Source organism: Trifolium pratense, linkage group LG4, assembly GCF_020283565.1.
Source record: "Trifolium pratense cultivar HEN17-A07 linkage group LG4, ARS_RC_1.1, whole genome shotgun sequence".
Lineage (NCBI taxonomy): Eukaryota > Viridiplantae > Streptophyta > Magnoliopsida > Fabales > Fabaceae > Trifolium > Trifolium pratense.
The window spans coordinates 43,450,626-43,465,997 of record NC_060062.1 but is presented as its reverse complement, the minus strand read 5'-3'; the positions used below and the strand labels follow the sequence as shown (position 1 = coordinate 43,465,997).

General features: G+C 33.3%; 3 protein-coding genes across 3 annotated transcripts; all 3 read left to right on the top strand.

Annotated features, from left to right (window-relative positions):
* Window positions 1-468: 468 nt before the first annotated feature.
* Window positions 469-3,894, top strand: LOC123881405 (putative AC transposase). Its single transcript, XM_045930087.1, has 3 exons — window positions 469-963; window positions 1,567-2,441; window positions 2,821-3,894. Exons 1-3 carry the CDS (start codon window positions 753-755, stop codon window positions 3,736-3,738), a joined length of 2,004 nt encoding a protein of 667 aa, XP_045786043.1. The 5' UTR covers window positions 469-752; the 3' UTR covers window positions 3,739-3,894.
* A 1,314-nt stretch (window positions 3,895-5,208) lies between these two features.
* Window positions 5,209-6,056, top strand: LOC123921957 (oleosin G-like). The gene has a single exon (XM_045974705.1). It carries the CDS (start codon window positions 5,284-5,286, stop codon window positions 5,782-5,784), a length of 501 nt encoding a protein of 166 aa, XP_045830661.1. The 5' UTR covers window positions 5,209-5,283; the 3' UTR covers window positions 5,785-6,056.
* Window positions 6,057-7,935: 1,879 nt separating this feature from the next.
* Window positions 7,936-14,846, top strand: LOC123924180 (WD repeat-containing protein 55-like). Its single transcript, XM_045976978.1, has 16 exons — window positions 7,936-8,070; window positions 8,527-8,623; window positions 8,719-8,760; window positions 8,876-8,940; window positions 9,074-9,161; window positions 9,268-9,340; window positions 9,575-9,681; window positions 10,892-10,934; window positions 11,033-11,089; window positions 11,911-11,987; window positions 12,106-12,154; window positions 12,261-12,307; window positions 12,419-12,492; window positions 12,778-12,833; window positions 14,120-14,261; window positions 14,526-14,846. The coding sequence occupies exons 2-16, from the start codon at window positions 8,529-8,531 to the stop codon at window positions 14,597-14,599; spliced, it is 1,089 nt and encodes a 362-aa protein (XP_045832934.1). The 5' UTR covers window positions 7,936-8,070; window positions 8,527-8,528; the 3' UTR covers window positions 14,600-14,846.
* Window positions 14,847-15,372: the final 526 nt, after the last annotated feature.

Here is a 15,372-nt window from a genome sequence, read left to right as displayed (position 1 = left end):
ATGGTGAAGAATTTGAGTAATATATGCTAGAGGTTGTGAGTTTGATCCTCAACTTCATTATAAATAAAAAAAAGTTTGCACATATAAAACAAAAAAATATAAATAATTAAATTAAGAACCGGATTAACTAAAATTTTAAGCTCGGAAAATTAAATTAGTCCACCCCGCATTTTTTTGGGCAGGGTGTTAATAAAGAAGAGAAATAGATGTGATAATAAAGAAACAATGTATGATATCGAAGGAAATAACATATAAGATACCCAAATTATTAAAAAGAAAATGAGTTTGTCAAAAAAAAAAGAATGAAGTCGACTAACAAAAGCGATGACTTCTCTTTGGATCCCATGTTTCTTTATCCCTTAGATTTATAATTTTGTCCTTAAAAATAATTCGGAATACAACAACTTAAGTTTTTCGAAATTTTATTGAAGGACAAAAAAGAAAATCTCTCGCCAAAAGCAATGGGACTTGGTGGAAAGCTGGCTAAAAATAAAACTCAACTTCAAGTGGGTCGACTTCGAGTACGACTCATTCACACACACAAACATTTCTTACTTTCTCTCTCTTCTCTTCGCTAATTAAGAAAATTGTTTAAGCGAAGCCGTACCCAGCAAAACAAAACAAAAAAAAAAAACTAGATCTGCAGCGACGCGGCTCAATCTCGGCTCAGATCCACTACACGCCGCCGATCTTTCTTCTCCCTCCATTTTCCTCGATCGCCAAAATTGAATTTCTCAGAGTATTTCTTTTTCATGAATTCCCAATTTCCATTTTCAAACATGGATCCTGTAAACATTGGACTTGGTTGTTCAGAAAAGACAATTCCTGTTACTTCTTCTTCAATCAAGCCAAAAAAGAAAACAATGACTTCAGTTTATTTGAAGTTTTTTGAGACTGCTACTGATGGCAAGACTAGGAGATGCAAGTTTTGTGGACAGACCTATTCCATTGCAACTGCCACAGGTGCATTAACCTTTTCTTACCCAATAGGGTTTTTGTTGTCAAATTGATCATGTGTTAGTGTCCCCTTAGGCCGAAACACTGACATGCAGACACCGATAATAATCTGAGAAAATTGACTTAATAGGATGTAACTGCATATGTTGGTGTTCAATACCATACATGTCTTTAATCTGAAGTGTTTGTGCTACATTAACACCTATGATATCCAATATATTAAGAGTTTTTGACTTTTTGTATGCCCTTTTGTTTTTTTTTTTCCTTCTTATTTTAGTATATATTTGTCATTTGATGCTAGATCAATTTTACATTGTAGTATCATTGGTTATAGTGTTGTCAATTGCGGGTCGTGGAAAACAGTGGTTTGGCCAAATTTTGTTATGCTACGGCCTAAGGCGCCATGGCACCACAATAGTTGCTATTTGACAACACTTTGCAGTTTGCACGCATAGCAGAACAATAGCGATTTGTTCAAACTCCGCTACATTATAGCATTATAGCCACTATTTAGTAACATTGCTTGGTTATGAAGATGTTTGCCTAGATATTTTGCTTGTTTGTAGTTTGTACATACATACATCCACTAAAGTTCTTTTATTTATGTAGGCAATTTGGGTAGGCATCTTGCTAATCGCCATCCGGGCTACGATAAAGAAGGGGAAGCTGTAAGCAATTTGGTAACTCGGCCCAATGGCGTTGTGATCAAGAAATTTCAGGCTCGAGGAAAATCAAACCAGGTGGATTATGATCATCTAAATTGGTTACTTGTTAGGTGGCTTGTTTTAGCTTCTCTCCCTCCTTCAACTCTAGAAGAAAAGTGGCTTGTAAATTCTTACAAGTTTCTAAACCCGTCTATACAAATTTGGCCTAGTGACAAGTACAGAACTGTACTTGATGAAGTTTTCAGTAGCATGAGGGAAGATGTAAGAGCATTGTTAGAACAGGTTTCTTTTAAGTTCTCCATCACACTTGATTTCTGGACTTCCTTTGAACAGAACTTCTATATGAGTGTAACATGTCAGTGGATTGATGAAGACTGGTGCTTCGAGAAGTTGCTTCTTGACGTCTGTCGCATACCATATCCATGTGGGGGTGCAGAAATCTATCGTTGCCTCATAAAAGTTCTTAAGTTTTACAATATTGAAAGCAGAATCCTGTCATGTACCCACGATAATAGTTCAAGTGCCATGCATGCTTGCCATACTTTGAAAGAGGACTTCGATGGTCAGAAAATAGGACCATTCTGTTATATACCTTGCGCTGCTCAAACTTTGAACCTGATAATAGATGATGGGTTGAGATCTGGAAAACAAGTAATTTCAAAGATCAGAGAATTTGCAATGGAGTTAAATGCATCACCGGTAATCTCTGACGATTTTATTCAAATTTCTACCGCTTATCAAGAAGGTACTTGGAAATTTCCTCTTGATGTTTCAGCAAGGTGGAGTGGAAACTACCAAATGCTTGATCTTGTTCGTAAGGTATCTCTTTAATTAACAAGAATTCAACATAAAATCATCCAGAAAATAACTATGACGAGATTTTTCTCCAATCACTGTTAGCATTGCAGTACCAATATTTTACAAGACCAAATTTTGAATTGGAATGACTTTTCATGCCTGAAGTTTTTCATATCTGCTCTTGTCTGAAAACTGTTAGAATTTTTCTGTGTAAATGAATTCAGCCTATGTGTTGATGTTTGTATGATTGGAGCAACTTGATTTAAATTTTGTTATGCATTACATTCATGTAGCATGTGACAGCAATCTTGTATATTAAGATATCCTGTGATGCATCACATATACACTCAAATTCAAAGCAAAGGATAGTGTAAAACAATGTATTTTTCTTATGATGCAGGCTGGTAAATCAGTGGATGCGATTATTCGTAAATATGAAGAGACACTAGGCCGTAGGATACTGCTGAGTCCTTCTGATAAAAGTGTCGTTAACATCATGCATCAATATCTCGAGCCATTCTACAAGACCACAAACGACATCTGCACAAGCAAGGTGCCAACGATTGGGCTTGTCCTTTTCTTCATGGATCACATCTCAGAAACAATTGCTACCTGCAAAGAATCACGTCCCAGTCCAGAATGGCTAAAAAGTGCCGCAGAAGAAATGGCTAAAAAGGCTAGAAATTATACTAATCAGGTTTGCAACATATTTACATATATGACAGCTATTCTAGATCCTCGAATAAAGGGAGATTTGATCCCGGATAGTTTAAACTCGCAAAGTTATCTGGAGGAAGCAAGGTCACATTTTATAAGAAACTATTCTATTAACCATTTCTCCTCACTAAGTTCTGGTTACAATGGACAAGAAATTGAAGATGGAGGAAATGTTTCCTTTGCCGAGGAAATAGCTCGCAAAAAACGTAGGACAAACATGAGCTCTGCCACTGATGAGCTTACACAGTACTTGTCAGAGGCTCCAGCTCCAATAGCAACGGATGTTCTGGAGTGGTGGAAGGTAAACAGTACACGCTACCCTCGATTGTCTGTGATGGCTAGAGATTTCTTGGCTGTGCAAGCAACCTCAGTAGTGCCTGAGGAACTTTTCTGCGGCAAGGGTGATGAAATTGACAAGCAACGATTTTGTATGCAGAATGATAGCACACAAGCTGTTCTTTGTATCAAGTCATGGATTCAGGTCGGAATCAAGTTTAAGTATAAATCGACGGAGATAGACTATGAGAGGTTGATGGAACTAGCAGCTGCTTCTGCAACACATAATAATAGCCTTTCAAATTCTGAGAAGAAGCAAAAATAGTGATAGAGGTTATGTCTCTTGTAGATAATTATTTATATACCACATTTTGTTAAATGTTCATGTTGGATTTATTTTCGATAAAATGTGTATAATATCGTTGCAAGTCCTTATGTTATCAGTATTAGATGGATGAAAATTAAATGTTCTACGTACTATAGAGATCAATTCTAGCATAAGTTTTTTTACAAGGACTAAAAGAAATACTGTAGTAAGGATCAAACGCAAATTTTTTTGTATAATTTCAAAGACTAAAAATTAAATTGCAAGGAACAAAAGTAATCAAAAGAATAGACTCAAAGAATATTTATTAAATAATTTTATTTTTATTTTTACTGAGTAAGTGTTTTACCATAAAAATAGTCTCAAAGAATAATAATAGAGGATTCCAATATTTCAAAACGCGGGTCTCAAATTTAATTAAAATTTAAAAGAGTAACTTCAATTATATCTTCAAAGCTCAAAGATTGTTGTTTGGCATGAAGATTAAAGCTATTTTATTAGGAAGGTGGATTGAAAGAAGACAATAAGTTATCTTTTCGAATGTTTGGTGATCCAGTGAGCACAATAAATTGAGTTCAAAAATCAATTTTTAATTAGAAGTTACAATTTTAAGTTTCATTTAGAATCTATTCGATTCTAGAGGAACTTCAAGAGTTTGATCTAGTGGTAAAAAGAAATGTCTTAAATTCGAATTCAGGAGAGATTTTGAGTTCCAGCACCGTAATACTCTTAGAGAAAGTAAATGTCATTTTAAAAGTCATGGTTGTCTCCTTATATTGACATAATGAAATAGGTCACGTAGATTCGACATTTATATCTGAATCGTTAAGTTCATACGGTCCACAATTTTAGTTTGAATTTAAAAATAATTAAAATTTAATCTTAAAATTTGGATCATTAAATATTAATCAAACCGTCCCAATATCCTAACTGCATGTTGTGTGATACTACACAAAATTCATGATCACACACTTAGCAATGTAATTCCTCCGAACAACACAATGATAAGCAAAATAATCACTTTTTGAGTTCATTGAAAAAATAATGTATCTGATCAATAATATAGATTGAATATATTATTTTTTCGATAAATCTAAAAAGTTTAATTTTTTTTTTATAATTGTGTTTAAAGGGAGTATAGAGGTGCAGTAATACTACCATTTTATCTTTTCTTTTGAGGTCCATCCTACATAGGTTTCTATTTATAAAAACAATTTTTTGTCACCATTCTATTTTATGTTTTTCTTATTTTTTATAAACGTGACCATTCCATAATCCATAGTGAATTGCAAAAGAAAAAGTCAAAAGTGTTATAACAGTGATCCACATGATACAAGGGAACCCACCCACCCACCCACCAAAAGCAAAACCCCATTCCCTCCCCACCTCCATTTCTTCCACGTATACCTTTCACATGTCACAATATTAACCCCACACCTGTCCCTTTATTAATTTCACACACACACTCTACCTTCAACCATTTCTTCACATTTTTCATTATTTCCTCTTTCAAACAAAACAAAAAAAAACAAAACACATTACATTATGGCTGATCTTAGCCATAGCTCAGCCCAAACACACAGACCCACCACCACCACCAACGACTCCTCCTCCGCCGTCTTTCTAAGAAAGCTTCAAGACAATCTCCACACACCAAACTCAACCCAACTTGCTGGTATCTTAACACTTCTCGTTACTGGATCCATTTTCCTCCTTCTCACCGGTTTATCCGTCGCCGGTACCGTTATCTCTCTCATCTTCTTCTCGCCGTTGATCATTGTTTCAAGCCCAATATGGGTTCCGGCGGGTACCTTCTTTTTCCTTCTCGCCGCTGGATTCTTGTCCATGTGTGGATTTGGTGTTGTCGCTGTAGCTGCTTCTTCTTGGTTGTATCGTTACTTTAGAGGTCTTCATCCACCCGGTTCAGACCGGGTTGATTATGCTCGGAGCCGGATTTATGATACTGCATCGCATGTTAAAGATTATGCTAGAGAATATGGTGGGTATTTGCAGAGTAAGGTTAAAGACGCAGCGCCAGGGGCTTGAACCAAACCGGTTCGGTTTTTATTTTCTGTCGTTTATATCATAAATGTTGAACCGGGTTGGACGGTTTTTTTTGTTAAATGTTAGTAGTATTATTATTATACTTTGCGTAATCGTAATGGTTAGTAGAATTAAGATGTCATCTTTTTGTTAACTTTCTCTTTGGTGTGATGCGATCGTGTCTGTCTATGTCTCTTACTGTGATATGGGCATGAAAGAATCACGAATATTCCCTTTTTAGTGTCGAATATATTAACGTTTGTTCTTTATCATCATGTCATCTTTTATGTATGTTACTGAAAATGAAAAAAAAAAAAAAGAAGTAAACACCAAATTAGTTTTAGACTTTGTAAAACACTTTCAAATAGATCTATCATTTTATAAGCATTTTTTTTTTGACAAATCATTTTATAAGCATTTTAAAAATGAATCAATTCAAATAGATTTGTCATTTTATAAGCATTTTAAAAATGCATTTGTTTTATTAATTTTTCTTAATCAAATAAAGTTAATGCATTTCATTAAGAGTGTAATTGATATGCACTTTAAATTATAAACAATCGAATTTCCTAAAAGTTAACTAAAAGTTTAATATGAAAGAATAATTTCAAATTTATTAAAAAAAATAGTTTAAGAATTAACGATCGAATTCACTTTTTTTTTTCCAATAAAATTTAACTTTAAAGTTACCCAAAAAAACATAACAAAAGTAATATGATTAATGATTGAAAAAAATTCTGAATTTCCTCGTCATTTTGTGCGATTTGCACGTTTTAATCAGCATTTGAAAGTCACTTTTAAATCGGACTCGTTGAAAACCTCTATGTTTCATTCATTGTTTGCAATAATGCTCATGTTTTACTAACCAACTGTTGTATTCTTTCGAAGTTGACAAAAAACATCACATCTGTTTTATTTTTTAACCATTCTATACGGGTTTTTTTTCCACCAATATGTACTTTAAAGTAGGACATAATGATTATCAATAATTTGCATCTTATGAACAACAAACCACTCGTTTCAATGATCAAACTCAGCCTGTTCAACTTGACTTGACATTTTAGCATTATCATTCTAGCGTAGCCGGTAGCCACTATCTATAGTAGCATAATTCTCATTTCGACACAATGTAAGCACTCTATCGGTCACACTACCTTGCTGACACGCCGCAAAAAACCATGACAGATTGCCAGCTAGATCGGGCGGATCGTAAGTTTTAGTTTCATCAATGCAAGAATTGTTACCACTTAAATTGAATATGGGTTTTCTTGAACAATTCGTCCTATATGAACTGATTAATTACTTGACTACTTGAGTCCAATTACTTGAATATTAAATAAATAATTCTACTTGAGTTCAATAACTTGATTATTAAATATATATTTTAAATAAGAGTATCTTAGGGTGTGTTTGATTTGTTAAAGGGTAAGTACTGGACAGAACAGTACAAGACAGAACAACACAACACATGACAGAACAGCACAGAACAAACTTTTGGAATATTGAACATTTTTTTGTCTTATACGATATTTTGTTAATAAAATGGTATTTTGGCATTTTAGACAACTTGTAATGCGGACAAAAAATTGTGCTGTGGTTTAGTGAGGTACAAAAAATTATGTTTTTGTCCTGTCCATTGCTTCCCAGTTTGTCCAGTTTCTGAAACAGTTTTACAATCAAACACAGTACAACTACAGTTGTCCTGTCTAGTCCCTTATTTTTAACGAATCAAACGGACCCTTAGTCCACATTTTCGGACACTACAATTTCAATACAAAAAAAACTTACTACAACTTTGATCTTAACTTTACCATTTTGCAAATTTGACTCTCCTATTTTAAAACCTAATTGTTTTTGTTCCTCCATGACATTTTTGAACCAAAAATTTCGTAGTATGATACATTTTAAATGACATAATATATTAATCGATGGTAATCTAGGCCAAATATTTCATAATTTTTTATTATATTACTAAAACTATCGAATTTTAAAATAGAGTAATTGTCAAAAAAAAGAAATAGAGGAATTTTTTTTGACACAATAAAAATAGAAGAATTAATTTAGCAAAATAGTAAAAATAAGGAATCAAAATTGCAATTAAGGTCCGTCAAAAGAAAAATTGCAATTAAGGTTTACTTAAAAAAAATTGTTGGGGGTATTATAGGAATTTGGTTGTTGAAAAATACATTAGGGCCTCTCCTCTTTCCCTCGTTCCGTTTCGCAGTAGCAGCTCCCTCCCTGTCTTTCAAACCTCAGCTCTCTCTCCGGCGGTCGTTTCTTTTCTCACCGGTCAGTCACACCTAACTTTTTATTTCTTCCAAAGTTCAATAATTGACTGAATTTCACTGTCAGTGTTTTGCAAAAATATTCATAGCTGAAACATTATGCTGCTCATAGTTCAATTAAGTGTTTATATTATATCATAAGTGCTTATTATTTAAATGCTTATGTATAAGCTATTCCTATAACAAAAGATAAATAAATTCAAATCGTTTTCATATAAGTTGTGTTTATGATAATGATAAATGTGACGTGAAAGCATCAAATTGGGTCATAAAGTTGCATTTTTTTTGTTGTTGGAGGGTTTATTTAGGGTTTAAGGATCTGAAGTGTGTACCTTTCAGGGATTCTCTTTGTCGCCTTCACATGAGATTAGAACGAAGAAATTTATTTGAATATCCAATATGATTTAGGCACATACATTGAATTTTATCTGATTCTTCTATTCCGGTGTGTTGTTTGCAGGAATGGAAATCAATTTGGGGAAACTTGCATTTGACATTGATTTTCATCCATCTGATAATCTCGTTGCTACAGGACTCATAGATGGCGACCTTCACTTGTAAGTTTCTTTCCAGTTAGTCTTCCATAAAGCAACATTATTATTGTTGTTGCTGCATTTATAGTAATGATCATAGTGAATCATGTATCTTGCAGATACCGTTATAGCTCTGATAATACTAATAGCGACCCAGTGAGGTATAAATTCTGAACTCCTTTTCCAAATTTTTTTATTTGTTATTACTATATTTACGTGTTAGCTGATGCTTGTAATCCAACCATTACAATTAATTTTTATTTTTCTAACTTCCAGGGTGTTGGAAGTTCATGCCCACACCGAGTCTTGCAGAGCTGCTCGATTCATTAATGGTGGACGCGGTAATGCACTTTGTAGCTTTTGGTCGTCCTTTTATTTTTGTTTTATATGTTATTATTATTCTGTTTATGTTATTGATGATTTCATTTAGATGGTTTTGACATTGAAATGCTTATCTTAATGTTTGTGTTTTAGCACTGTTGACGGGTTCTCCCGATTTCTCGATACTGGCTACGGATGTGGAAACTGGATCTACTATTGCACGACTTGATAATGCCCATGAGTAAATAGAGTTGTTGCTATGATTCTTTTGTCATGATTTCGTTTATAGAATTACGTATGTGCTGATGATAGCTTCATCATTGTTGTGGTTTTTTTATTTGACGCAGGGCTGCAGTCAATAGATTGGTAAACTTGACCGAGTCAACAATTGCTTCTGGAGATGATGATGGCTGTATTAAGGTAACTTGTTAGTTTCATTTCACATTTTTAGTATTTGCTTTTGCTCTGACTTCCAGATTATGTTGTGGAATGCACTGATAACTTTTGGTATAGATATTCGTTCACTTTTAAACAATAAATTACTCACTATTTTTTCAACCTCTGCAACCTTTTCCCAACATAAAAATTAATTATGGAAAAGATCAGACAATCATTGTTCCTCAATTCTATTCATTTGGTGTTCATGTCTCGTAGGTTTGGGATACCAGAGAACGTTCTTGTTGCAATTCATTTGAAGCGCACGAGGATTACATTTCAGACATGACATTTTCACCTGATGCAATGAAACTATTGGCCACAAGGTAGTTAATCCAGTAACTTTATTCACCTACCTGAAGATATGAAAATATTAACCTAGTTTGCACTAGCTACTGATTGTAAAATTGTTATCAACTTTTTGGTAAAGGGCATGCTATATTAATTCATAATTGCAAAATCTTCTTGTTGGTGTACCTACCCATACATAGTCAGAGTTGCAGTTAAAACAATCAATACCGGCCAGATAACCATATATTTTAGCTTTGAAATTCATTTAGAAACTTGTTTTCTTATCGTGTTATTTTCATAGTGATTTTGCCGAAAAGGAATTAGAGAAAAACCTGTGGCGGCTGATAGTAACTGCTTTAAAACTTAAAAGTAAGCTGGTGTAGTAGTACTGCAACTAAATTTGCTTACTGTATATTTGAACAATTCAGTAATTAGTATTAGCAAATCCAAAGGTAGGGAGGGGGTCTTGGCAATTGCTTAAGTAAAGCATATTGTAGCTATACATTATTCTTTAAGACTTTGTTTGCGAGTTGGTTTTTGGAGGGGAGGGGAGGGCATATTGTTCTGTTTTAGATTAAGAACATTATAAAATGTTTTTTAAAATGATCTAAGTGCGGTTGAAGTATTATGTGATCATTTATCACTATCTTTTAATTATTTTAAATATTAACTATATATCAATATATAGACTTAGCCCTTCAAAACCCTCCAAAAACCAACTCACAAACATGTTTAACAAATCATTGTAAAATAGCAGCTATTGTGTTATAACATAGCGGAAATTGAACAAATCTCTATTGTTCCACGAGACGCTATTTAGTACAATGTTTGTTAAATAACAGCTAATGTGGCTCCATAGCACTGTAACGTAGCAGAATTTGACCAAACGGACATTTACCGCTATCCGGGCGGTTAACATTATTGGTTTAAAAGTGACTTTTTCCTTGCAAAGTCAATTTACTAGAATGCAAATGTGGACAATCTATGTAAATTATTACGTTGGTTTGCATTTTCGGTGTGACCTTTGGGAACTAACTGTAATTTGCAAAATGTTACTTGTTCGGTACTTGCAACATGCTTCATGAATAAAAATATGGTTTTCAACAGTTCTTGCATAGAATGTATCACTGTCAACAGTTCCTATACTTCATGAATAAAAAAATTATGTTTTTCAAAATTTTACCTTCTCTGACTTATCAATGCAGTCTAAAATAATTTTTTTCTTCATTTCCTTTTGTTATTAAGTGGAGACGGGACTCTTTCTGTTTGCAATCTACGACGAAATAAAGTAAGTTGCATATTCTGGTTCCTTTTGAAACATAAACCAACAAATGCTCTTTATCAGCATTTGAATTTTGACCCACCTTTTTCCTGGTTTACTAACAGGTCCAAGCTCAATCTGAATTTTCAGAAGACGAACTATTGTCTGTTGTTTTAATGAAGGTATCACATAGTCAATAGTCATTGTGTGCGATTTTGCTGTGAATTTTTATGCTTTTTTTGGAATGTTGAAAAAAAAATGTTACTATGAAAAAGAACTATTAGGCTATGTTTGCATGAAGGATTTTGGAGGACTAAGTCTATATATTTTGATATATATTTGATATTTTAACAAAATTGAAAGAATAACATAATAGATGATCATATAACATTTTAATCACCCTTAATTTATTGTTGGAAATATTTTATAGTTTCCTTAATTTAGAAAAGAAAAATAAATCCTTCCCTCCAAAACCATTCATCCAAACATACCCTTAAGAAACTCCATTTATGAAATGTTTTTTGTGCTCTGTTCTTGCTTCATGGTAGAAGTACTAACCTCATCTGGTTTGAGAAAATGCTTTTTATATTCATTTTCTATTTACATTTTCAATTACAAAATGGCACCTTTTTATTTCATATATCATCAGAGTTTTATATAATTATTGTTTTCTATACACCATTTGGAAAACAAAACAAAGTAGAACAAGGTGATATTTTTGTAATTTAAAGTGAAAATAAGAGATGAACACATAAAATATTTTTGCAAATAAAACAGGCCCTAATCTTTACTTCATACTTCTGCCAAATACCTTAAAAATGTTAAACAAGTGTTTTTTATACGAAAAACAACTTTTAATTATTTTACTGCATGACTAAGCATTCACTTTACCAATCTTTTTATCTGTTACCTTTGTACTGAATGGTACACTCTGTTTGGCACACATTTCATCTATTAAAACACACACATGGCTAATGTTTGCTTTTTTGGGCCGGTATATCAGAATGGCAGGAAAGTTGTTTGCGGATCACAAACTGGAATCCTGCTATTGTATTCATGGGGATCCTTCAAGGATTGCAGGTACATGGTGTGGATTATGTCATTATGAAGTGAAGACTTCAATTGAATGTTGTCTTTCTATTATATTACTTCTTCCACCTTGTTGACTGATATATTCTTACAAATGGTTAAATTCCAGTGATCGATTCGTTGATCTCTCTTCAAACTCTGTTGATACCATGTTAAAGGTGAGTGAGTAGACAACATAACTTGATTATTTCAGTTTCAGTATGCTTGTTTTTCTTTTACCAACGTAGGTATTTTTTTTATATTTTTTTTGTATTATTGTCTTAGCTTGATGAAGATAGGATTATTACGGGATCGGAGAATGGAATGATCAAGTGAGTCTTTAATAGTTTTAGATCATTGTACCTCTTGTTTGAATCTTATTACAATCTTTTCATTTCATTTGTTCTTTGTCTCATTTATATATTCTCTCTTTCTATGTTCAGCTTGGTTGGAATATTGCCAAACAGAGTCATTCAACCAATTGCAGAGCATTCTGAATATCCTGTTGAGCGTCTTGGTAACATACTCTTGCTCTTTTCTTAGAATTTGATGTATCTGTATCTGTTTTGGCCAAAGGGTTGAACCTATTGTTCTAATTCTAAACCTCAATTTCTTAATCATTAGTTTTTTAATTCTATGGTTGCAGTTTTTTCAGTTTATTCTGCATTCATTTAAGATATTTACTGTGTTTAGCCTCATTATTATGTGCTAAGGCGCTAGGATACATTTTTGTATGTTTCCAAGTTTTTTCTTGTTTGTGGCTTTCATTAAGTTTGACTTGTGATTTTCTCTGGTCTTGTAGCATTCTCTCATGATAGAAAGTTTCTTGGAAGTATTGCACATGATCAAATGTTAAAGGTATTTTTCTTAATTTTCCAAAAAATCATAAGAATTGACTCCACTGCTGCTTTAATTTTCGCAACATTTATTCTAGGCACTCATTTTCATGATTGTTATGGTAAGCCACTTCATGACTGTAGCTTGTAAGAAAAGTGTTGGGGCAGAAAATGAGAGAAGCAAGCTAGATATTGAAGGAGAAGATATTTCAGAGAGTGGTCTGAAAATGTATTATGTTATTCTGAGTTCCAGTAGACAGAGATGAGCTTTATTATAGTGCACAATGTTAGGTCTAAGTTACTGAATAACAGTCACCGAATTTTAACTTAACAGCACAACAGAGTCTTTAGATAACAAATCCTAAGTAACAAGTATTTTGACATGTGCCAATATTAGTTCTGGACCTGTGTTTACAGCCTAAGCGATATCTACACGAATGTAATTCGAAAAATGTCAGTACCCTTATCAATCTTAGGGTTGTTGTCGGACTTGGATTCTTGGAAGTGATCAAGCACCCTTAGTGTCGAAGCGAAGTTTGGTTAGAGGCTTTGTAAGAGGATCACTGTCAACAAATTGGTATCAGCAAATACACAAAGCCGCGCCTAGACTCTTGCGAAAGAAGTAAGAACCTTTTCACGCACAAAAGCTCCATGCGTTTGTTATGGGAGTGTAAGAATGGATTGACAGATTGAGGCTTTGGGTGACTGTACTGAGATTATCACAAATACAATAAATCACATGGGTGTTGAAAGCAAGCCATATTTGAATCCTAAAGGTTTTCAGCCTCGGAGGAGAGTCAGGAGAACAAGATTCTTTTTTTGAACAAAGAGACCAAGATTCTATATTCTGCTTCCGTGCTTGAACAAGCAAAAGTTGGCCAGTAAGGGAATAATTTCAAGCCTTACCATGCGAGATACTGATTTCGTGACTTTGAATGTGTGCCTAGATGCCTAGTCGCATAACAAAAATAATTAAATTCGGGCTTCATAACATTGTTCTAAAATACCATTGCCTTAAACATAAAGGTGGCTAAAAGCAAGGTTGGATCTTCATGTTAGACATTGGGGTCATCACCCCCCTAGGATTTTGAGCTTTCTCTATGTTAGACATACTGGTTCCTCAAATTGTTGGTTGCTAAACCGTCGTTGTGCCATTTATCATAATCATGGAGGGTGGATCACTGTTAAAAATTTGAAATTTGTTTTTGGCTTTGGCTGCTAGTGGCTTTATGACTGTACTTCACTATTTTGTACACTAATGAGTTTAGTTATCTGAACATCCAACAACATTATTTCATTTTTGTGCAGCTATGGGACTTAGATAATATACTGCAAGGTTCAATAAGCACCCAGAGAAATGAAAATGGGGTGGTCAACAATAACGTTGACAGTGACGATGACGATGACGATGAGATGGATGTAGATGACAATCCTTCTAAGTCTACTAAAGGTAGGATATGTCTGGCACATATACAACCTGTTTCTTATTATAAACTCATTTTACAATACAATTTTATTTTATAATAATAACTATATCTAGTAATTTGAAATAGAGTTCATATTTAGGGATGTTTTTTCAAAAGCTGGTTATATTTAGAGAAATAGATAGCAAACGTAAATGTTACAGCTTGCTTATTGTTAAACTTAAACACATGGTATGTTATGGGAAGGCTATGTGTATTTGATAATCCACTTTTTGTTGATACTTTTGCAGGGAAGAAGACAAAGAAGAATGCAAGTAAAGGGCGTGCTGCAGGTGATTCAAACAACTTCTTTGCAGATTTATAGGAGAAGTGGCTGCAACTTTTTCAATAACTTATAATCTACTAAAGAACACTTGCAAGTGTGATTTAATTATCAACAAACATCCTCTAAAGTTTAAGGTGCCCCTTTGCAAAAGTTATTCTTAAATTCAGCACCTTGTCTCACAGGACACAGATACCTTGTGGTACCATCAATCCAAAATCATCATACCCATATTTGCCATAAACACACCTTTTCCAACAGTTTTGATAACCAAATTAGTTTTTATTTACTTATTGTTTCGTTTTCTAATTATTTTGTATTTTGATATGATAATATCTTCTTTTTTTTTCAACTGATGATTGAAGGATATTTGTTTATATTTTATGTTTGTCCTGATTTAGTCATTACAAAAAGAATATCAAAATTCAATAATTAAAATATATAACTAGCATTCAAAATTATATATAACTGAGAAAAAACATCAAAATATATTTATAAATATCTAAGCAATGTAAGATATGCCAATTGAACTCTTCGAAGTGTAGATCAATATTATTTTGACATAGTTGAGTAGCTCAACTGATTTAAACAATGCGGAGAAGGATTTTTGGTGAATTTGAAAATATTAATTTATGTTTTGAAAATATTGATTTCTGTTGTGTAAAACTGTTAGTATTATGTTGTAATTAAAAAAATAAATTTAATGTGATGAAATATTGTTATTAATTATACAATACTTCAAACAGCAAAATTATCTCACTGCTCATTCTTTTTCTTTTTTATATACTGGCATGCTCATGCTTCGTTCTCTTGAT